Consider the following 25,084-nt stretch of genomic DNA (forward strand, 5'->3'; position numbering starts at 1 on the left):
CTCCTATTTATAGAATTTCTCTAACACAATATTTATTATTGGCTTTTCCCTAGAGGTAGGTCTATACACCTAAGTAGCTCTCTGCCAGACAGAGATGTTATGGCTCTTTCTATTGAAAACTTTCATGCGACCCTTACACAATAAAAAGAAAAGTATCCTCACCTCAGCTTCAGGGCGCAGTGAGCGTAAGTAACTTTTAAGGTCACCATGCCCCATTAGCTCCATAATGACCAGTGAAGGTTGACCTTTAGAGACAACACCTAACAAACGAACCTGCAAAAGATAAAGAAAGTACCACTATTAAGCAAAGTTACTTAGTAAGTGTGTACGTGTGTGTTTGTATCTGCATTTCACACACTTACTCCCCCACAGGTTCCCACCATCTAGACGTGCCAAGCCATGCTCATTTCCCCACAAACAGGCTCAACAGTGCACATATAGGAGCATTGCCTCACAAGACAGCAGGTGTGCTACAGGCCTAGATTATTTACAAATGGAAATGTAACAACAAATCTAACACAGAAGAGAGTAGCAAGGTGCACACTGTATCTAGCACTTGCCCTTCCTGCATGAGCATGGCTCATCTTTCGTGGGCTGGGCCCATGCCGTCCACTGTCCACAATTGCATCATTGGCCTGACAGCAGCAGTTTGAACTGACTAGAATGAAAAGCGATTTGTGCTACTCAGTTCAAACTTGATGTTGTAAGATTCCACTACAGCTCAAGCATAGGCAGAGAACCTGATACATACGAGCCGGCTCGCCAAAGATAGAACTGCATTAGGAAAGGTAAATGCAAGAAACACTGTGTTGTTACCAAAAAATATAATAAGTTGTTACATGATCATTTCCCTTTAATGAGCCTATTATTGCGAAAAAGTGGCATCAATAGAAACAAACATAAGTTTTGATCTGCTAATATGATAATGAAGTTAATGATAACAATCTATTTTTAACTTTTCATTATGTATTCAATTTCCTACCACATGGTGGCAGTTGAATGCTTTCATGACGGAGGCCTCATTCAGGAACTCTATTCTTTCTCGAAGACTTGCTGACTCGTTCACGGTTTTCACAGCCACGCGCACCTCAGACTCTCCTTTTATAATGTCCTTGGCAATTCCCTCATACACCATACCAAAAGAACCCTGTCCCAGCTCTCGGAGCAATGCGATCTTATCTCGTGGTACTTCCCACTCGTCCGGAATGTACACTAGGAAAATGACATCAAGTGACCTGGGTGACTCGCAAGTTAACAAAACCAAACCATGCATTTATCATGTAAGAATTACAGACACTGCAGTCTACAAATAATGCTACAAATAACACATATGTTCTTCCAGGGTATTGTTTATCAATTATCTACTAAGCAAAAAATACCACCACTCAACTACAGTATCATGACATACTAACATACAAAATAGGAGATAATCAGAATCTCTTAAGTCTAAAGCTGGGTACACATTATACAATGTATCGTACACTATACCGTTCTGACGTGGATGGGAACAATATATCGTACACATTGTATAGTGTGTATGTCCAATCAGTCGTTCATCGCATCATCCCATCTACTGTTCTGCACAATGAAGGACGTGGTGCTGTGACATGCACAATATATCGCGCTGTCATACACCAGATCATGCAGTGTGTACAGTGTGCGCGATATATCGTTACATGGCATCGCAGTGTCGGCTGGGTCACACATTGGACAGTGTGTACCCAGCTCAAGGGGAATATGTGTCAAACCTTCTAAAGCGTGGAAAACAGGACAAGTTGAGAAGTTGTCATTGCATCCAATCAGCTTCTAGCTAGCATTTATGAAAATGATAGGTAAAAGCTGATTGGATGCTATGGGCAACTTCTCAACTTGTCCACTCTTTCAAAGTTTTGATACATTTTCCCCTAAGTATCTTATCACAATGTATTAATGTGCAAAATGCAAATAATCATAACAAACATATGGGCATTACTAGTCCCATTTTCCAACCGGAGTGAGAATTTACACAAAGTGTACTGCTGATTAACCATTCATGCAACTCTTGCAACAACAAATCATAAACTTACAATTTATTATCATCTTTAGCTTATATTTCATGTGTCAAAATGTTACCAAACTTCCAGCCCAAAATGCAGTAAGTTAGTTCTCCCAAAGGTAAGGGTGCATGCACACCTGTACGATATCATCCCGATTTGGCCAATTTAGCAAAATTGGAACGACAAATCGGGCATATCATGCAGTGTGTATGCCCAATTTGCGCGTACCCGCGGTCGCATGCGATATCGTGCGATTAGCTGTGCTGCACAGTCAATCATACGATATCGCATGTGAGCCTGTACAAGTTAATGAATGCCGGAACAGTGATTGTTCCGTCTTTCATTAAATCTTTCAAGTGTGTACCAGCAATCATGCGATGTCCAGGGTGAAGGCAAATCGCCCTGAACATCGGCACGATTGCCGGTCGTTTAAGGGTGTACCCTGCCTAAGTCACATATGTGCACTTTATCTATAGTCTGATATAGTATTAGGATCCAGGAACAAATGTTTGCACTATAGTTTTATATGTTTTCTTGTAACCTCACTTTACATGAGAGAATAGTCTGATTGATATTCCCTGCACATCATCTAGCATTAAAGTAAATCTAAAAGCAGTTTACTATAAGCTGCAAAAACCATGCATGGAATGTGAGCAAAGATACAGATAGAGATATAGATACACTGCAGTAGGTCAAAAACTGGTTACAGTCAGAAGTACTCACCTTCACTAGTGCTTAGGTACTCAGGATTAGGGGACGCATACAATGGACCTGTAGGGCCTTCTGCATCTCTGTAATATATGCAGATAGGAAAATATGTCATAAGGAAATCAACAAGTCAGCACTAAACTTTACGTGTTTCTATGTAACATTTCCTACTATATAAATGATTGAATAAAAAACACTTCTCAAAAGATTACATTTGTGCAATTTCAGCTTAACTAGACATGCTGAATTAAGTGGCCCATATATATATATATATATATATATATATATATATATATATGCAAAAAAGGGAGAGCGCACTCGTGAGTAATAAGAAACAAATACTTTACTGCACAACATATGCTCACATACATCAGGGTTTAAGAAGCTGATCTTAGCTGCAATTAGATGCAAATCCACCGTCTCACAGCTCGATCAGGAGCCCGCGCTGGTACACAACGGGTAACATTTATACGTCCACGTCACAGGCCACGCATAAGCCACGCCCTGACAGGGATGTCATTTAGAAACCATTGCAAAACCACCATCAAACCGCTGGGGTTTAGAATAGAATAGAAACCGCCGTCAAACCGTCGCTTAGTAAATTTTGCCCTATGTTTCTAACTTTGAAAGCTTTTGAAAATAGTGGACAATCCAATCTAGAAATAGGCTTGCCAGGGAGACCTTAACCATGGCGGCGGACAGCTTCTTCAGAGGGCGTTATGACCGCTGAACACCTCCTCCATACTACTGCTACCTAGACAATCTCTTAGTGGCCCTATCTGAGAGCACTCTGTTATGGTCACACTTTATTGTTCTTTAACCCATGTGGTTTTATAATATGACAGATAAAAAAAATCAAATAAAAGCTACAAAGATCACTCACTTCTTTTTCTGGATCATGCAGGCAATCAGGATGACCAGGAAAACAATAATCAAGATGATGGGACCAATGACAATCTTCAAGATGCTAATTGGAGGGGCTGTGAATATAGATAATGATATAGTAACATATAATTTTGAATAGAAGAGCAAAATAACAAGCAATATAACAAGTAATAGTATTTAGGAAGATGAAAATTAATTATTAAGTAAGGCTCGGACTATTCTCAAAGACATTTGCAGAAAGACTAGACATCAAAAATGTAATTTGAAGTGGAAACTGGTCTGTATATCGTTAATTTTAACACTTTGTGTGGATAAGCTTTTTAAGCAACATAGAAAACTAAAGACAAATTCATTCTAAAAGTAAGACATACAAAATAAGAACAAACAAACATTACTAAAACTACATACAGAAGATAAAAATGATAACTAAATCAGCCAGGTGGCAAAGCAATATTAATGGTAGCACTGGTAATATTTCATCTCAAACCTGGAATGCATTTCTAACTGGCGTATATATTTGTATAAATGTCTGTCAATACAACAACCCACTGTCAGAAGAAACTATCAGCACATTTAAACAGATGCTATTGAAAACTTAATAAATTTATGGTCATTGATTTGATAGGTGTCACGGTGCCTGACAGTGGTGAAAAAGCTTTCAAACACAGAGATCAATGCAGGGTAGGGAATGGAGTGCCTTGTCTTTGAGAGCGCTAATGGGAAGAGTAGTGTGGGGTCTGTGTGTGGCTCAGATTAGGACTCTCCAAGGGTGTACCAGTGTGTGTAGCTAGAATCTAATTAAAAGATGGGGTCTCAGAGAGCATTTTAAGGGGCAGATTGAATTAAGCATGAGCTTCTATTAGAAACTCCTGCTGCACACAGTAAGGGTAACTACGGGAGAGTAATCTTCTATGGGTTGCGAGCAAAAACAAGGATATCCTGCCCCTAAGAGTTGAAGGCTGGGGAAGAGTATAACTAAGTGCTGTAGGGAATTCCAATACAGTTAGATTTGGTTGAGAGAAGGTGGTACTCAGTGAAGCAGTGAACAGTGACTATACAAACAAACAAAATGCCAACATTTAGGGAAATAACATTTAGGATGACAAACTTAGAAGAAATACATAAATTAGGAAGTGTGAATGCTCACTTTGTTCTTGTACATAAAAATAAGAGGTTTGCGTCCAAGAACCATTTCCAGCCAATGATGTAGCCCGGACTCTCACACTGTAGTTTCCTGGACGAACTGAGCGCAGATTTATCCCTTTATCCATGGTGTACTGCTTCTGGGACACACAGACGTTTTCCTCCTGCAATATGGTTAATATACCCTGATTATTATAAAGTAGTACGACAATGGGAAAATCAGATGGATATTTCTTATTATCACTGATCTGCAAGGAGGAAAACAAGGACTTAGACAATATGTAACCATGAAAACAAAGGGTAGGGAAGGCCCAGCTTATCGGAGAGCTTACGCTCTAATTGAAAAAGAGCCCCATCTGAGACAGGAGGAGCAAGTGTGGCAGTTGTGAGGGTGGAAGTAGGGTGAGATCAAAGAGATGGCATTTCTCTAGAAAGCTTACCTGAGTGTCTCCTAGCCGGGTATATTGTACTTCATACAAAATGGTTAGGCCATTAGGGTCTTTTGGCTCCTTCCACATGATATGGATGTTTTGCTCTACAGTCTCATAGGTAACCGGCTCCTCAATATTATCTGCTTTTGCTGTGGATAGACACCTCATGTTAAAATAAACAAAATTATTCCCAAATGCTCTAATTTATTACTGTACTAACTGTTTTAGGCCATCAGAGTAGCAAATAATAAACAATCCTTTTTGACTATTCGTGTAATTAAAAAATGAACTGGTACTCTATAACTACGAAGCACTTTATAATTGGAAACTAACATCATAAGAATGAGAGGGTATTAACAAATAGATAGAGAAGGAAGAGTAATGCTGGGCATACATTATACAATAATCTGGGCGAATCATCCAGCATGTCAGATAGATCCGATAATTGGCTGGCTGTATTCCTCATAGGGGAGGACCGGGGAAATGTCTCCTTCCCTGGGGAGGAAAGTAGATATCAAGTGGCCATACACTGTGCCGTATCTGAATGCATATGGCCCCAATATATGTGTTAGCATGTCAGATAAAATGTCTGCCGGTCAGACACAGATTTATCTGTCACTTAGTGTATGCCCAGCTTAAAAGTCTTGCTCACACATTTACAATCTACAGTAATATAGGAGTTTCATATTGCTTATTAATCAGCCAGATTACAGTGGCTAGAAGAGCTAGTCACATAGCAGTGTTGGATTGGGGGTCAGTAGTTGGCTTTAGTGTATGAAGAGAATAAATGTATCTTTTGAGTCAACTCTGTAAAGTGGTGGTGACTGGGTAGAATAGCTTGGGAAGGTTAAAATGGTGGTTTGAAAATTTTCTGAAAGAAAACAAATAAGCACAACTAGGACCCGACTTTGACATCTTGGGCCTGATTCAGAGCCGTTCGCTATTTGCGGTCGTTCGTTCAAAAACAAGGGGTGGCTATTCAAATGATCCGTTCGCAAATTGCAGTCTGTTCACACCTCTAAGTCTGAACGAGCGAGCAAAACATACGCTCGTTTATTTGATAAAAACGCCCCCTTGCCGCTCGCCCCATACGTCATGTCCGCTATTTATTAGATTCATCGAGTACATCGTACAGCATATGAACTGCTCGCTATTCTTGTGGTTGGTTTTTTCAACCGCTATTTTGCGAGCAGTTCTGAGTTAAAAAAAACCAAGTGACGTGGTCAATGACGCTGCTGTATTAATTATGCACTCCCTTAAAACGCCCGTTTTGACCTTTAAGCACGCCTGCGTTCGAATTCCACTCCCCCGTTTTCAAGCACCTTCCCCTGTTACCACCCACATACGCCTCATTCTGTCACTCAAAATAGCAGGCACTCGCTATATAGCGTACAAACGATTTTCGGCCGCACTGACTGGTTCGCGCGTGCGTACTAAAAACCGTACGCATGCGCAGATGTGCGAACATCGCTCGGAACGAGCGTACTGTCGCTAGCGAGCGGCTCTGAATGAGGGCCCATATCTGAATTCACAAAAAGCTATATGGATCATTTTGGAAGCAACACTGGGTTTTATTCAGAGTGGTGGGTAGACTGCGCATGAGATGGAACGAATCCTGCTGCGGTAGTTTGGGGACGGGGTGGCGCAGTCTGTGTTTCCAGAAAATGGGGGTGTCGGCCCAGTTTTCTGGGAGTGCCAAGGCCAGTGTCTGCAGATTTACTAGCCTCGCAAGCGGGCAGGACGTGGCCATACTCAGATGGCCGATGATGCAAACTTCGCTGCAAACTGTAGGTCAAGATGTTGATCTGATCCTGCATCTTTGGACACAGACATTAGATCTGAGATGCTGTCAGGAGGCATCTTTTCCCTTCAGACACCTCCTGCAGACATTAGCAGGGCCGGCTCGAGGCACGTTCACTCAGTGAGGTCGAACAGGTGCGCCCCATAGAGGGCGCACCCCTCCCAACCATTCACAATTTTAGCGGGACAGTCACGTTTTTCGGGCACTACCCCGCTGTTCCACCCGCGAGGCGAAGTGTCTCGTGTACGACCCTGGAGAAGAGGAATGGATGCTGCACGCATCCATTAAGTGGAGGCGTGCAGCGCTGGGCTAGCCCCCAGCACGCTAGCCCCCAGCATGACGTTAACGGGAGGTGTGCCATACAGGCAAGCCCCCAAATATCGTCATTTAGGGGGGGTGGCCTATGGTAATTAGACCACGCCCCCATTTGCGGATGCGCGCTGCTTCGCCGCGATGGTAACAGGCGCCTGACTCCCGTCCTGCACAGGGCGCGGCTGGAGACGGCCATGGACATTAGCATATTTTAGCACAGCAGCTGCGTCCAAAGGCGCAGCTACTGTGCAAAAGCGTACATCTCTCCACTGTGGGTTTAAGGATGATATAATCTACACAATTGACTTTTCTCCACACAGAAGTATCCTGTCGTACAAAGATCTGCCTTCCTGGCTGGATAGCAAAGCATAATTGAAATGTCTGTGTTAGATGTGATCACACCACTCCAAAAATATAGGCTACAGATTGGGGCTATATAATAAGCAATAAGATAAAAATATTATTGTTAGATTACTTCAGTACGAACAATTATACTACAGAGTTGTGCATGGCTCACCATCTGGCATGGTTCTGGCACTGACATAAGCAGCTACACTGCAGCCCAACACAGAATCAGGGTTGCAGGCGTGGATTTCAATCCGATAGGCAGTGAAATGCTTCAAGCCAGAAATGAGAAAAGACTCCTTGAACCAAACCTTCTGAGAGAACTTCTTTGGCTCTTTATCATCAGGGGTTGCGGTTGAGGTAGCATTTGATAGAGGAGTGGATGTCACTTGATCCGGCAAAGTACCATTTGCAACGCCAAAGGTATCACGGCGCTTTCTAGAAGGTCTAGAGGGCATATTAGAACATATTGCTTTTACAAACACACTAGAAAGTGAGCTTTTTCACATCAGACTTGTTAACTAGATATTCTGTCCAGTTCACTGTTCTACCAAGAGCTCTATATTTTATCCAACTGTCTCACTGACATTGCACTTCACTAGAGTTCTGTATTTTTAATTTGCTACCATTAAACTCTATTTGAGTACACATATTATACTGGCCCTGGGTTCTTGTCCTCACCCTTACCTTGGAATGAAGACCACATTGTGCAAATAATTCTCAAACTTTTTCCGGAAAGCTAGTTCAATGTGCTCATTCATGATTTGAGCCTCACTCTTAGGGCATGAGCAGCAGACTGCGTTTGTATCCTCTGTGTCTGTTCCATTAGCTTTATCCAAATCTTCTGTGTCCTGAGGAGGTGTCCATGTCCTGGAGGGCAACTTTATTCCTGTGAAAGGACAATTACAGAGTAATCAAGTGGCACAAAGCCACCCCATACACTCCTGCTATTTTGGCACCAATGAGATCACACTAGTTTCTTGCTTGTCCTTTATTGCACAGTCAAGAGGCTTTAAAGCACCAGTATCCAGAAAAGATATATGTTAAACGCACCCATTTAACCAACACCCCAGGCTCATATTCATACAGTCTGACATCTGTACATTCTACAATAACAACAAATAAAGAGACACTTGTAAAACCCTCTACACCAGGCATGTCAAACTCAAAATACCAACCGGGCCGAATATTCAAGGTCTACGAGTGTGTGGGTCGCAACAAAAAAAAAAGTCATATACAATTTTGAAAGGTTTATTATTAATAAAAACCAATGCAGTGCCCCCTGTAGTAGTGCCGTTTATGCAATTCTGCCCTGTATTACAGCCCCTTTTACAATGCCCCCTGAATTTGTGCCCATTATGAAATGCCCCTTATGCAGTTCCCTCAGTAATGTCCTTAGTAGTGCCCATTATGCAGTGCCCCCAGTAATGCACCCTATGCAGAGCCCCCAGTAATGCCCCTTTATGCAGAGCCCCCAGTAATGCCCTTAGTAGTGCCCCTTTATGCAGAGCCCCCAGTAATGCCCCTTATGCAGAGCCCTCAGTAATGCCTCTTATGCAGAGCCCCCAGTAATGCCCTTAGTAGTGCCCCTTTATGCAGAGCCCCCAGTAATGCCCCTTTATGCAGAGACCCCAGTAATGCCCCTTATGCAGAGACCCCAGTAATGCCCCTTATGCAGAGCCCCCAGTAATGCCCCTTATGCAGAGCCCCCAGTAATGCCTTTAGTAGTGCCCCTTTATGCAGAGCCCCCAGTAATGCCCCTTATGCAGAGCCCCCAGTAATGCCCCTTATGCAGAGCCCCTTATGCAGAGCCCCCAGTAATACCCCTTTATGCACAGCCCCAGTAATGCCCTTAGTAGTGCCCCCAGTAATGCCTCTTATGCAGAGCCCCCAGTAATGCCCCTTAAGATGTGCCCCCAATAACGTCCCTTTATGCAGAGCCCCCAGTAATGCCCCTTATGTTGTGCCCCCAATAATGCCCCTTATTTTGTGCGCCCAGTAATGCCCCTTATGCTGTGCCCCCTCCCAGTATAGAACACGCCCCACTCACCTGCCTGTGCAATACTTACCTTTCTTCATGACGGCCGCTGGGCACCGCTCCAGTCCTCGCCGTCTCGCGTAGTCGCTGCCGCTGACTGGATCTAATTAGATCCAGAGCGGCAGGCGCAGGCTCCGCTCATCGCGGGCGACGTCATGACGTCACCTGCGCGCTGCATTACCTGCCGCTGACTGGATCTAATTAGATCCAGAGCGGCAGGCGCAGGCTCCAGGCGACGTGGGTGAGGTCATGACATCATCCGCACGCTGCATCACTGGAAACGCTGGCCTCTGAAGCGAGCAGAGGCTTCTGATCGCTTCAGAGACCACTGTTGCCAGCCTGTACTGCCCGATCGGAGCTGTGCTCCGATCATGGCAGGGGAGTGGGCCGCATATTATATATATGTGAGCACACACTCTGGGGCTGCAGAAATTGTTTCTTCGGGCTGCATGTTTGACATGCCTGCTCTACACTGTCCTACTTCATACCAGACTCACCCTTCATACAGTAATCCAGTTCCAGCAGCTCACTATCCTCTGGTTGCTCTTGCCAATACACCAAGTAATGTGTGACATTTCCATTGGGCTCTGATGGTGGTTTCCATTTAAGAAAGATCTGAGATGATGTGTTTGACATTGTTATTGAAACAAGCGGAACAGAGGGTGCTGTGAATAGAAAATGTGTACAGAAAGTCATTATATGCCTGTATGAATTCAAAGATAAATAAAATAAAAGTTGTATAAATACAAAAAAAAAATTATACAGAGCAATAAAAGGCATGCACAACCCTTATCAGTCACTCACTGGTTTCATTTGTCCGTATATAGATGATATCACTCTTCGCGCCATAGGTTCTTCCCCTTTCATCTGAAGAAGACACTAGGGTCTTCACAAATACTGCATACTGTGTCCAGGGCTTCAAGTTCCGCAAAAAATACCCTGGAGGACTGGCTGTCTTGCCATCTGTGGTCCGTGGGGGGGGATCTACATCCACCACTGTCCAACTATTGGAGCCACAGGCATCCTGGCCATCAAACTCTGTCACATTTTGGTAGGGCCTGCAACACCAAAGGGCAAAAGATGTAGTGCCTGGTACATCTGTCTACAAGCTAATGGTGATCATGAAGTACCCAAATTCCATTAACATGGTGAGCTATATACAGAAAACCATTTAAAAATTGTACTACTAGGTAATAAATAGAAATTTATGGAAAGAAACGGAAAGCGCCTTAGGTAAAGAGCTCAATTAAAAAAATACACGTACATAGCTATAAAGAACTGGGATAAACTCCAACCTGTCACTTACATGTAAAGTACAGCACAGTATCAGTCATTTACAAAATTGGTTTTCGCACCAACAAAAATATTTAGGAAGATGTGAATTCAAATAAATGTAAACTTTTATAAATAATTTGAAAATGTGCCATCAAATATACCTTACAAAAAATGGAGAGTTGTTAAAATAGTGTAAAGAATCACCATTAATAGTATTTGGTGATCTGTACAATATTATAAACCAAGTACTTCATTCAGAGTTGGATGTAAAATTGTGGCTCTTTTTAGAGCGCATAAGTGTCTTTTCACAAAGGACTAAATACAAAATCACAAGTTAAAATAACAAATAGAAAACGCTTTTTTTTTTTCAGCAAAACAGTCCTAGGGCCAAATGTAATAGGGTGAGAGTGTAGAAAATGTGAGAGTTTAGCAGTAAGCTCTCACATTGGTCCAGTTTTATCTTCAAAACGGGAAAACATCTGGATGAGAGTTTAGTCAAAAAAACATGCGAGTTTCCATGTTCTCTGACTATTACATTGGGAGAATTTAAAAAGTAAGATTACTGCAAAACTCTCACATTTTCTGAACTCTCACCCTATTACATTTGGCCCATAGAGTTTTTCAAACTCATTATCATAACAGTTTTGGGACATTTATGAAAACTGGAAAAAGCTCTTGGAATCCATTCAACCAACTAGACGTTTATTTTCATTTGTACACTCTATCTAATCTAAGGATGTAATTTAAACAGCATACAGTAGTGACATTTATATTTGTCTCATAGCAATCATTGCTAGGGTCTTGAAATTTATCTACAAATGCTATTCTTTAGAATTGCTACTTTTGATATTTAAAACAAGAGATTTCCAACATCTGTCTCAGTAATGCTGGGTACACACTGGCAGATATATTGGGCAATCAATTGAGCAAACGACCGCCCATACACTTGCAGCAGAGGCTGCAGGGAGAGGGGCGCGACTCGCCCCTCGGCCAGCGGGACCCTCAGCCAGATGATGGTTGTTCAGTGTGTATGAACAATCATCAGCTGCAGATAGATCTTTTAGGGGTGTATCCAGCATAAGACGCAATTCCAAGCGGATCACATAAGTTTGGGGAGATAGGTTATATTTAGGGTAAGAATGCATTTTCTAGATTATCTGGAAAGTGTAATTATTCTTTCAAAAATTACTTTAAATAATTAGGGGGGGGGACGGGGGGGGGACTTCAAATAGCCACGTTAATTTACTTCGGGTTAATTGATCCTCCAAGGCTATTCCATTAGCTCCGAAGTGAGGCACAGGCAATGAAAATAAAATCCCTGATAACCAAGTGGTTAACGGGTGCCAATACCCTTTAAACGCACAAATCCGTGGACTTTTCACAGATTCTGTGTGTTAACGCCTGTTAACCCATGTTAATGCCCGTTAACATGTCAATTTGCCGGGCATTAACAAAGGTGTCAGGTGAGGGGGAGCCTAAATGAATAGTCTCGGACGATAAAGCCTGAGGCTACCTCCAATTTTACCCCTGTTAAGTTATTGGGGATAATTGAATTCCCCCCACCCCCTTAGTGTGCTTGGGGAAAATTAACTAAGAGCTCCAACAGAAAGGCTCAGAAGTATTAGTGAATACTTACGCTTCCTTGTAATGAAACATGAATCCCAACAAGTCTCTGTAGTCAGGTGGCCAGTATGGGTCCCATCTAATTATCACCTTATCAAAGGTTGCTCTTATAAAATTAAAGCGCAGCACATCATTCTCACCTGTAAGTAAAAAAGGCAGCCAGGTATTAAAGAGAAACTTCTGACAGATAAACCATATTTATGTTATATCCTCTCCTAGGCTAATTTTTTGTAGCCCTGTACCACTCTATACCATACTACCATCTGTATGATCTGTGAAAATAAATCAGCCGTAATGGAGACCCAGTTAAATGTACAGAAATTGTTAACAGCAAATTATTAGAGACCTTGAGAAAGAAATGAATAAGTTGAATGCGTTGGTGGGGCGTCTGGTGAGGAAGATTGGTGTCAGGAGAAAGTTGTCTGAACTACGGAAGGGAGTGTCCAGTGTCATCTACGTATTAAGGCTGCTTTGTCTCCACTTTCTAGTATGCTTTCTGACTACACACTGGATATTTTATCCTCTGAATGTATTGGTGAAAAAAATTGTGTGAATCTTAATTGAAGCATTAAGAGACTTTTTTATATCCTAATTTTAGTAAATTAGTAAATGTGTGATATAGCCCCATAAATACAACATCGATTTTAAATAGATGAAAATCTACCTTTAGTGCCCTGGTGGTCCCGTGGGATACTGAATAATGTCCTACTACCCCTCCATTACCGACTGTTTGTGGCTGATACTAAATGATTCTTATGTACTTTGCAGTAAGAACTCAATTGGAGTGGCAGCGGAAACACCCACTTTTCCAAATTGAGGACCAGAGAGCGCCAGTGCCTAAGCCCATTCTAGTAACAATGGTAACTTCCACTGAACCCGGAAGGCGCGCTGCTGTCACTCCAGAGCTCGGAGAGTTGTGGCAACATCAAGAATGGGAGTGTCGCTACTGGGTCTGGCTTTTGGCTTCCTGGTATTAAATGTATCTTGGAAGTGGCACTAGGCATCAGGAATTGCGTTGGAGATCAATTTAAGCATCACAGTGGTAGATAAAAGCGCTTATAAAGGTTACTGAGCAATAAACACTTTCACTTCTAATGGTCTGGTTGGTTCCTGTGCTATAATCCATTTCTAGTCTGTCCTGTGTTAAATCCAGGTATCCTGTCTCAGCACTCTACTGAATACCCAGCAGTCCAAAGTAAGTGGTCAGGAAGAATTAGCCAGAGTAACCAGCATAGAGGTGCTGTGATAGCTACTGTACAATATCCAGAAATGTAAAAAGCTCCAGGTGCCGTTGAAGGAGCCTGGTGGTATTGGTAACCATAACAATACCCTCATAAAACTATGGGCACCATGTTGTTGAACAGCTGACACCTGCAGTCACTGATTGGCTAATTTGGCCAATTGTAGCTCGTAGGAATTGGCAATGACAAGTTACAGGCATCTAACTGGTAAACGGTAGCGTAAGCCATTCCCATCACAGACTACAGTGAGATAAACCCTGGCAGCTGCCAAAAGACTACAGCTTTGAGAGGGCAGAGTAATCCAGGAGAGAAGTAATTGTATCAAAGGAAGACACCCAAGAATACAAAGCTGAACTCGAGGTCCAATGAAAGGTAAAAGACAATGGCATCTACTGGTAGCGATAAGAAAAACATAGGTAACTGTGTCTATTGCCAACGTGAAACCCAAGCAGCATCTACAGTAGGACCTGTCGAAAGAAAACGTCCTCTTCCAGTAGCAGGGCTACACTATTGTTGGAACAGACAGCACTGGCCCCTTCAGCTGAGAAGTATGCAGGGGACAACACAGTGACAAAGTGGTTAGTACTGCTGCCTCACTGCTGTGCTATTATGCCAGAGGATAAATTCATGAATAATCAGGAGGCGTGGTCAAGTAGATTTTATTATTTTTATATATATATATATATATATATATATATATATATATATACATACATACTATATATATGTGTACTGTGTATACTTGCACTCAGCCTTCAATCATCAACATGCGGGGTGCATCCACAAAAATCCACCTTGACGGCTATCCATGGGGATTAATGTTAGGGCAATTAAATAGCGGGCACTCTCCAAACAAAACTCCAACTTGGCTTTACAAAAGCCAGGACCAAAGCCTGCTGTGGCTAATAAGGCTCAAAGCCAAATATGCAATATCAAAGACTTCAGTACTTATACCAATGCTGTCCGTCGACCTCAGTCCCCTCACAGACCGTTCAAGACATGCCAAATACATCATGAATCGCAAGGTGCCAACTTCCTACCATGCCTTACCAGCCATGAGAGAGAGCGTTCATGCAAAATGTGCGGGTTTCAAGAAACAAACTCACACTTGCAAACTCGCACCTAATTGACAGAGGTGAAAGACAAAATAGTGACATGCAGCAAAATCCCATAAGGCTGGTAAACCAACAGGATAAAAGAGTAAGCCGAACTGGGTGGCAGTCAATAGATAGACAATAAAAAAGGTTGTCAATGTCTAGGTAGACAACAACCATTAGACAGACAATAGGTCAATAGGTACAAAAGGTCGACACAGATAAAGATCGATAGGTATAAACGGTCGACATGGTCAAATGTCTACAATGGCATGGTCAACACAAAAAAAATGGTTGGCTTTTTTTTTTTTAGGGTTAGACACCTACCAGAGGGTTATGATTAGGCACTAGGAGGGATGCTTAGGGTTAGACACTTACCGTTAGGGTTAGGCAGCAGGGTGAGGATTAGGGTGAAGAAAAATAAATATTAGGGTTAGAAAAAAAAAACGTGTGATGACCATTTTTGTGGTGATTATTCCAATGTCGACCTTTTGTACCTGTCGATATTCATCCATGTCGACCTTGCAGGTTGACCTTTTGTACCTTTCAACCAATTGCCTGTCTACCAGTTAGTGTCAATCTTTTGATCTAAATAGTGTAGATCTTTTAACCCACACCCAGCTAAACCTGTCACAACTTAAAGAACTGAATACTACACTTGAAATAAAGCGTATTTAGGGCCTGATTCAGAGTTGGGAATAGAGAGACGGTGTACCTGGACAAACCATGTTGCAATGCAAGGGGTGTAAATACCAAAAACATTTTTTGCATGTAGGGTAAATACTGGCTGCTTTTACATGTAGCCCACAAATACTGCACAACTTTATTATTACTCTACAATTTAATGTCAGTTTGGACACACTCCTCCCAAATCTAAATCTCTCTGCACATTTTAAATCTGCCCCACCTGCAGTGCAGCATGGTTTCACCAAGATGATCAGTTGAGAGAGATATCTCTATTTCCAACTCTGAATCAGGCCCTTAATCTTAACCAGATAAGTGTACCATGCTCTCTATCACTCTTCTGCAAAGGATACCATGTTAGGAGAAACACGCATCTCTAACACAGAAGACAGAGTGACTGACAGCATGGTAGACTTGCTTTGCAGTAATGCAAAGTGTAGACTGGTTGACTCCTACTCAGGTGCAGATTCAATGATGTTACAGTAGTTCAAATTATTCTTTCTCCTCTTTTGACCAGTACCAGATCCCAGTAGGACACTGTCCTAAATATGTGAGAGATGGTTTAGACATCTATAACAAAGTATAGAGATAATACTTTACTTTTCAAACAAAGCTGAAACCCAGATCAATCTACTTTAAGGTGCCCACACACATAGCGATATTTTACATGATCTGGCCGATTCCGACGCATTGGAACGACAGATCGTGTAAAATATGGCCAAATCGTGAGGAAATCATGAGTCCCCACCCACGATCACGATGCAATGCGATGCGCGTCCCCGCTGGTCGCACGTCGCATCTTCAGATCTGCGGTGCAGTAGGGCAGATCTGACAATTTAGGACACGATGCACTGTGAAAGTCTGGATGCAGAAGAGATCGTTTGAAGGCTGGACACCAAATCGTGTGCAAATCGTGTGGAGATCGTGTGCAGAGCTGCCGGGGACAGTTTCAAGGGAAATCGTAAACATCGGGTGATCGTGGGCAGATCGGTATGTGTGTGGGCACCTTTAGTTTCATGGTTCATATCTGGAAAATGCCAATCTTGAAGCTTAATGCCTCTATCTTTGTCTCATGTAGTATGCCATACACATGTAAGGAGGTCAGTAATGGCAAATTACCGCTATGGAGAACAGTGAAACATTTTATGTTGGCTGTGACTACAATGAATAAACAGTGCTATTCATGTAAATTTATACTAATTGAACAGTTTCTGAGGTTATCTTATGCTTGTCTGTTGTCATACATTGTGCTTATTGTATGTTTTTTCACCAAATAAAGGATACTCACAGGATGCCTGGTCCCCATTAGTCTTGGTGGCAATATCATTTTTGTCCTGCCGGCCTTCTGCTCCAGTGATGTTCACCATGTCCCGAATTTCTTTGAGACAGAGTCGCGGGTTGTAATGAAAGAAAAGCTTTCCTTTTAGAATAGTTAAATTGTGCTTTTGCCAGTCCCATAGTTGCCGCAGGTTGGTATTATCCAGAGCATAGAAGGAGTAATCACTGCAATGTATAATGCATTATATTCATTATACATAATATGGTTTTGATCTTGACGCCCCCTCCACTTACTACAGTCCTGGGGGGCATGATCTATTTAAACACAACACAATCTAATCCCATTAACTCTGGGTCTGATCTCTATGCACATTATTTTTATTAATATTATACAACATATTATATGTAGTGCCATAGATTGAGGGGATCGTGATAAAATGACAACATGAAATGTCATCCTGTCCACTCACAACAACTCTGGGTCTTATGTCTTCCTTTAAACACATTGCATATCTCCCAACATAGAGGCGAAAAAGAACGTATTCTCCCCGCGATCCAAACTCAATAAGGTGCAGCTTAAATAAATGTTGGTGATCTACACGCGTCACACAAAATGCTAGATAAATAAAAAAAAGGTGAAAAAATAAGCGCTTCTCTGAGGTATAGGGAATAGTCACTTTTATAAACCACAGCCGTCAAATCTTCTTAAATCAAAGTCAATAGTAAAAACAGTGAAAACTGATTTCTTCAAATAAATTTTTCTTTATTTCAACACACTTCAGTAACACCCCTTCAGTGTCAGACAGCACCTCAAACAATCACAATATGGGATCTACCATCGTGAAATACTGTCACATTTATTTTCAACAAAGTAGTTCAACACATCATATATAAAATACATAAAAGTAACGTGGCAGCGACCCAGAAGCAACCTATTCAAAAAAAGGCACAGTATTAAAGCATTAGGGGTTAAATGCTACCCCAAAAGCAGTTCACTTTCCCTGCAGAATGACAGGTCCCTCTTTAAGGTGGCATATACTGGCAGCTTACACAGATAACCAATGCGTTCCAGCCCACAGCCTTTGTCTCAGTGCTCCGTATATATAGGGGTGTTTGAAGTGGTTCTACCCCTCCCTTATGCTTATGGTATGGGGCGATTTATTTAAATATATTCACATTTGCTGCAAGGTATATCCTAATCTCATGAGATAAGGAACTGCTCCAGTTTAACTAAGCATGTTAAATTACATTTTCCGAACTAACTTGTAAAGTTTTTTGGGAATCGCAGTTATGCGTTCCACATGTCTGGAACACAAGCCGTTTCCGCCGCAAGTGAGGTCATCGTCCTCCAGACTACGGCGGTGCGACCCACCCACTGGAGCGCACAGCACCCCTATATATACGGAGCACTAAGACACACAGCCATACCTTGACAAAGGCTGTGGGACGAAACGAGTTGATTATCTGTTGAAGCTGCCAGTATATGCCACCTTAAAGAGGGACCTGTCATTCTGCAGGGACGGTGAACTGCTTTTGGGGTAGCATTTAACCCCTAATGCTTTAACACTGCCTTTCTGAATAGGTTGCTTCTGCTACGCTGCCACCTTACTTTTATGTATTTTATATATGATGTGTTAAACTACTTTGTTGAAAATAAATGTGACAGTATTTCACGATGGTAGATCCCATATTGTGATTATTTGAGGTGCTGTCTGACACTGAAGGGGTGTTACTGAAGTGTGTTGAAACAAAGAAAAATTTATTGGAGGAGATTTTAAGAAATCAGTTTTCACTGTTTTTACTATTGACTTTGATTTAAGAAGATTTGACGGCTGTGGTTTATAAAAGTGACTATTCCCTATATCTCCCAACATGCCTCCTAATCGCAAATATATATATAATAAATATATATTCCATAGACAAAAAACCTTACGGTTTCATATGTCCCATTAAGGCTGCTTAGACATGATCTGAAAATTCACAAAACCTATTGATTTTCTGCCACTCAAACTCCAAAAAGCAATGAAATTACGATCATTAAGGCTGACGCCTTAATGGACTTGTTCCTTGCGCAATACAGATATGGTATGCCATCACACCCTGTGGTTAATGGCAGATTCAGCACTCTCACAGAATGAGATTGCTGTCATTCACAAAATGGTGGAGCTGCTACTTCACAGAATTGTGTGCTCATTGGAATACAAACATGCAGTCTATGCAACTGAGGGCCTGATCCAGAGCCGCTCGTAAGCGTCCGCGCGTTCGCTCCGAGCGATGTTCGCACATCTGCACATGCGTATGGGTTGTAATGCGCATGCGCCAACCAGTCATTGCGGTCGGAAATCGAGCGCTCGCAAAATAGCGAGTGCCTGCTAATTTGAGTGACAGGATGAGGCGTTTGTGGGTGGTAACAGGGGAAGGTGCTTGAAAACGGGGAGTAGTGATCCGAACGCAGGCGTGCCAAACGGTCAAAACAGGCGTTTTAAGGGTGTGCATAATTAACAAAGCAGTGTCATCGACCACGTCACTTGGTTGTCTCTTAGCCTAAACTGTTCGCATGATTGCGGTAGGATAAACCTACCACAAGCACTGCGAGCAGTTCAGATGCCTTTCGATGTACTCAATTAATCAAATAAATAGCGGAGATGACGTAGGATGCGAGCGTCCAGGGGGCGTCTTTACAAAATAGCGAGCGCATGTTGCGTTCGCTCTGTCAGACATAGAGGCGTCAACAGACCGCAAAGAGCGAGCGCTCAATTTAAATATCCGGCCCCTTTTTCTGAACGAGCGATCGCAAATAGCGTCCGGCTTTGAATCAGGCCCTGAGGTCAAAGCAGTTATGTGGCTCCCACAACCCACTCAGGGCCTGATTCAGAGCCGCTCGTAAGCGACCGCTCGTTCGCTATGAGCGATGTTCGCACAACTGCGCATGCGTATGGGTCGTAATGCGCATGCGCAAACCAGTCATTGCAGTCGGAAATCGTGCGCTCGCAAAACAGCGAGGGGCTGCTAATTTGAGTGACAGAATGTACCGTTTGAGTGGTAACAGGGGAAGGTGCTTGAAAACGGGGGAGTGGAGATCCGAACGCAGGCGTGCCTAACGGTAAAAAGGGCGTTTAATGGGAGTGCATAATTAGTAAAGGAGCGTCATCGACCACGTCACTTGGTTGTCTTTTAGCCTGAACTGCTCGCAGTGATAGCGGTAGGAAAAACATACCACTGCGAGCAGTTCAGACACCTTTAGATGTACCCGATTAATCAAATAAACACCGGAGATGACGTGTGATGTGAACGGCAAAGGGACGTCTTTACAAAATAGCGAGCGCAGTTTTCGTTCACTCGCTCAGACAGAGGTGTCAACAGACCGCAAAGAGCGAGCGCTCAATTTAAATAGCCGGCCCCTTTTTTGGAACGACCGTCCACAAATAGCGTCCGGCTCTGAATCAGGCCCTCAGTGCCCACAATCTTCCCATTTGATCACCAAAACAATCTCACTGGCTTCCCACATCCTTCTCACTGCATACATTTATATCATTTAGAATACACGTTCAGCTCCCTTATTTTTAAAAATACCATACTCTGTCTATGCATGTACACTATCTTCCAGTATATGCCTCCATGCTGCTATATATTCCCCATCCCTACTGCTGTGTGGTCTCCCAACTGTGATAGTCTGTGTTCCCTCATCCGCACCAATGCTTTTCCCCAGCCGCACCAACCTGCATCCGTGCCTTCTCCACAGCCACGTTGCTGTCTCTCTCTCATCTGTGGCACTCTTTCTTCCTCCATCTGCACTACTCTGGTCCCCCAACCGTGCAACTCTGTCTCCCCCCCAGCACCAGCACCACTCTGTCTTCCTTCCCATCCACACCAATCTGTCTTCCCCAATCCCTACTGCTGTGTGGTCTCCGAACTATGGTAGTCTGTGTTCTCTCATCCGTACCAATCTGTCTTTCTCCATCTGCACCGCCTTGCATCCGTGCCACTCTGTTTCCTTGTGCACCACTGCCTTCCCCTAAGCCACGCTGCTGTCTTCCTTTCCTATGTGGCACTTTCTTCCTCCATGTGCACCACTCTGTCCCGCCCAACTGTGCAACTCTGTATCCTCCCTCCACCCGCACTACTCTGTCTTCCTACCCATCCACACTAATCTATCTTCCCCAATCCCTACTGTTGTGTGTTCTCCTATTTGTGCTAGTCTGTATTCCCTTATCAGCACCAATCTGTCTTTGCCTGTCTTCCCATGTCCATGCCACTCTCTTCCCCCATCCACGTCGCTGTCCCCCCAAACCGTGCCGCTATGTTTCCCCCCATCTGCATTACTTTGGCAACCCCCCCCCCTCCTGTACTGCTTAACCTTCTCTCCTCTACACGCCTTTGTGTCTCACCTATCCATGCTGCTGTGTCTCCTCCCACCATCCACACCACTTTTATCCCATCTGCACAGATCTAGTCTCTGCTTTGACCTCAGTTGCATAGACTGCATGTGTGTATTCCAATGAGCACACAATTCTGTGAATTAGCAGCTCCACCATTTTGTGAATGACAGCAATGTCATTCTGTGAGAGTGCTGAATCTTCCATTAACCACAGGGTGTGATAGCATACCATATCTGTATTGTGCAAGGAACACGTCCATTAAGGCGTCAGCCTTAATGATCGTAATTTCATTGCTTTTTGGAGTTTGAGTGGCAGAAAATCAATAGATTTTGTGAATTTTCAGATCATGTCTAAGCAGCCTTAATGGGACATATGAAACCGTAAGGTTTTTTGTCTATGGAATTTCATAGCTTTTTTAAAATGTATTAACTATCAGGGTTTGGATGAGCAAACCGGTCCATCTGCAGGGGAGAAGGACAACAAAATGGTACTATAACGCAGGTGGAAGAGGGGACAGCACACAGGAGGTTGGTTTGTACACCTCCCAATTGTCCCGCTTCCAGGTTTGGGAGGTGCAGAGTGCGAGACGGCTGTAGGCGTGTCGAGGTAGCGGCAGCAGTGGTGCAGAGCAGTGGTAGCGGTGCAGTGCAAAGGGGGCATCAGTGGGTGATAGAGGGTGGAAGAGGGGACAGCACACAGGAGGTTGGTTTGCATACCTCCCAACTGTCCCGCTTCCAGTGGGACAGTCCCGCCTGCGGGCTGCAGTGTCCCGCGGTGGGGGGGGGAAGTTGGCATAGCAGAGCAGCGGGTGTGCAGGAGGAGAACATGCCGTGCGCATCTGTTCTCTGGTGTAGGGAGAGCCTGGGGGTTGCCCAGCGTCTCAGCGAGTGCTAGGCACGCCCCCAAAGTGACGAAAACGGGGGAAGCCGCGAGGATCCGCCCCTTTTACAGTTTTCCGCCCCTTTTATAGCTTTTTAAAAATTTATTAACTAGGGGTTTGGATGAGCAAACCGGGCTACCTGCAGGGGAGAAGGGCAACAAAATGGTACTCTAACGCAGGTGGAAGAGGGGACAGCACACAGGAGGTTGGTTTGGGAGGTGCAGAGTGCGAGATGGATGTAGGAGTGTGGGGTAGCGGCAGCAGCAGTGGCAGCGGTGCAGTGCAAAAGGGTCATCAGTGGGCGACAGAGGGCTCACTGTTAGTGCGTATACACCTGAGAAAATCAAATAAATAAGTCACAGATGAACGAATGCAGCAGTGAGATCTAAGCATTTATGTTAAAAATTCAATGTGTAAAAAAAAAAAAAAAAAAAGCATAGCCACCCCCCACAGAAAATAACCAGCCCCGGGCTCTGGAGCCCCAAGTACCGACATGCGGGGGAGGCTTGCTGGGAACAGTAGTTCCACAGCAAAAGCCAATATTTATATTTTCAAATGCACCACACTTTACATAATCAATCCGGCACCCACCGCCCAGGGGTGGATAGCCCCGGGCTATCAGCCTGGGGCTGGGGGGCCCTGAGGAGGGGGACTCCTTTATTGGGAGGGGTCCCCAACTCCCCAGGGATCCCCGGCCTGGGCTGACTAGCGGTCAGGGGTGATGCTGCGGCTGGGGAGGCCCGGTGAAAGGGCTCCCCTGGCTGTGGCATCACCCCCGCGCTAGACGTAGTCCGGTGCTGGTTCTGGGAAATACAGGGGGAGCCCTATGCAGTTTTCCCCCTGTATTTCCAGAACAAGGACCGGCTCAGAGCCCTGTGCTGGTTGCGCTAAATACGGGGGACCTCTACGTCATTTGTCCCCCGTATTTTGGCAACCAGGACAGGTTCTCAAAAGCCTGTATTTAGCACAACTAGTACTGGGGCTCCAAAGCCCGGGGCTGGTTGTTTTCTGGGGGGTGGGGCCACGCCATTTTTTTTAAACACAGGCAGCCAGCACTGGTTGTGCTTCAATGCCGGGAACAAATGACAAAGGGTTCCCCCATATTTAAGCACAACCAGCACCGGGCTAGTCAGAACCAGCCCTGGTTGCCAAAATACAGGGGGACAAATGACGTAGGGGTCCCCCGTAGGTTGTGCAACCAGCACTGGGCTGATCCAGTCCTGGTTCTGGAAATACAGGGGGGAAAAAACTGAGTAGAGTTCCCCTGTATTATCCAGGACCAGCACCGGACTATTTCTAACGGGGGGCTGATGCCAGGGGAGTCCTTTCACCGGGCCCCCCAGCGGTAGCATCAACCCTGACCGCTAGTCAGTCCAGGCCGGGGACAAACCCCCAATAAAGGGGTCCCCCTCAGGGCACCACAGGTCCAGGTTGATAGCCCGGGGCTATCCCCAGCACCCCTGGGTGTAGGCGCTGGGCTGATTGTGTTGTGTTATGCATTTTAAAGAATAGTTTCTTTTGCAGGTGAACTATAGGTCCCAGTACACCTCCCTGTATGCTGGTACTTGGAAAACCACAAGTACCAGCATGCTGGGCATTAGGGCTCACTGCCACCTGTAAAAAAAATATTAAAAGAACACAACACACTTTAATATTGTAATATTTTACTTTACAGGTCATGACCTGGGGAACGGCGGCCTTTAAGCTCTTTTGCATGGCTGCCGCCACCCCAGGAATTAGGGATCTTCGCCTGGCGGGCGCCAACCCGCCAGGGCTTCGGCGTTTTCGCCTGGCAGGCGCCAGACCGCCAGGGCTTCGGTGTCCTCACCTATTGGGCGGCAGCCTGTGATAGCTCTTCTTCGTGGCTGCGGCCCACTAGGACTTCCTCCGTCTTCGCCTGGCGGGCGCCAACCCGCCAGGGCTTCAGCCTCTTCACCTAGTGGGCAGCAGCCTGTGATAGCTCTTTTCGTGGCCACCGCCCACTAGGACTTCCGGTGTCTTTGCCCGGCAGGCGCCAACCCGCCAGGGCTTCTGCGTTTTCCCCTGGCAGGTGCCCGCCAGAGCTTCGGCGTCTCCGCCTGGCGGGCGCCAACCCGCCAGGGCTTCTGGCGTCTTCACCTGGGGGGTGGCTGCCACCTCCCCAGGGCTTCTATTGTCCTCTGCAGGTGCCGTCGCCTCCAATGACGTCACGAGTCGTGAATGGCTCGCGGCGGCCATCTTTGAAAATCAAATATGGCCGCCGCGAGCCAATCACGCCTCGCGATGTCATCGGCGGCGGCAGCTGTGGGACCGGCGCCTGTTCGGGTGTTGGCGACGGGCCTGGATAAGAGAGGATCTAGTCTCCGTCAGCCATTCTGCCGAGTATGGCAGCGGCGCCCATTTTAAAATTCCAAGATGGCCGCCGCGAGCCGTGATTGGCTAGCGGTGGCCATCTTTGAATTTGAAAAATAGCGCTGAGGGCCCATTTTTGAAATGGGCGCCGCTGCAGTATTTGGCATAATGGCTTGCGGGGTCTGAATCCTTTCTGGGTCCATGCCTGCCACCTACGCCCTCACCACCGCCGGACCCTCCGCCGCTGCCGGACTCTCCGCCGCCAACACCCGCACCCCCGCCGACACCCGTGTCCCCCGCCGCTGAGGTCCCCACTGCCGCATCCGTGTCCTCGTCACTGCTTTGCCTGCTACCGCCCGCAAACGACGGCCATCTTGCTGCACCCAAGTGAAGCTACTATGACTACACCTGCTGGAAGCTCCTACTGCGGCTGCGCAACAAGTTGAAAAGTCCTATCTTTATAATGGCGCATTCTGAAGGTAATAGTTTAAAAACTGTGACTTTCTAATTTACCTGAACCCCAAAAGCACGTACCCTGGCACAATAGATACCTAATAAAACAAACCCTAAGTCTAAATTCCACCCCTACCCTGAGTTTTG

General features: G+C 44.7%; 1 protein-coding gene across 1 annotated transcript in view; it reads right to left on the reverse strand.

The window, feature by feature from the left end:
* INSR (insulin receptor) overlaps window positions 1-25,084 on the reverse strand; it is a 137,480-nt gene that overhangs the window by 19,360 nt on the left and 93,036 nt on the right. The window contains exons 7-18 of the mRNA XM_088478470.1: window positions 16,905-17,119; window positions 12,611-12,737; window positions 10,504-10,757; window positions 10,197-10,364; window positions 8,349-8,550; window positions 7,834-8,108; window positions 5,213-5,352; window positions 4,777-4,936; window positions 3,628-3,724; window positions 2,760-2,827; window positions 983-1,212; window positions 163-273 (exon numbers count right to left, since the gene is read on the reverse strand). Of these exons, the coding sequence (XP_088334596.1) occupies window positions 163-273; window positions 983-1,212; window positions 2,760-2,827; window positions 3,628-3,724; window positions 4,777-4,936; window positions 5,213-5,352; window positions 7,834-8,108; window positions 8,349-8,550; window positions 10,197-10,364; window positions 10,504-10,757; window positions 12,611-12,737; window positions 16,905-17,119 (2,047 nt within the window). The remainder of the gene's footprint in view (window positions 1-162; window positions 274-982; window positions 1,213-2,759; window positions 2,828-3,627; window positions 3,725-4,776; window positions 4,937-5,212; window positions 5,353-7,833; window positions 8,109-8,348; window positions 8,551-10,196; window positions 10,365-10,503; window positions 10,758-12,610; window positions 12,738-16,904; window positions 17,120-25,084) is intronic.

Source organism: Taudactylus pleione, unplaced genomic scaffold, assembly GCF_031769625.1.
Source record: "Taudactylus pleione unplaced genomic scaffold, aTauple2 ptg000214l, whole genome shotgun sequence".
In the NCBI taxonomy this organism is placed as follows: Eukaryota; Metazoa; Chordata; class Amphibia; order Anura; family Myobatrachidae; genus Taudactylus; species Taudactylus pleione.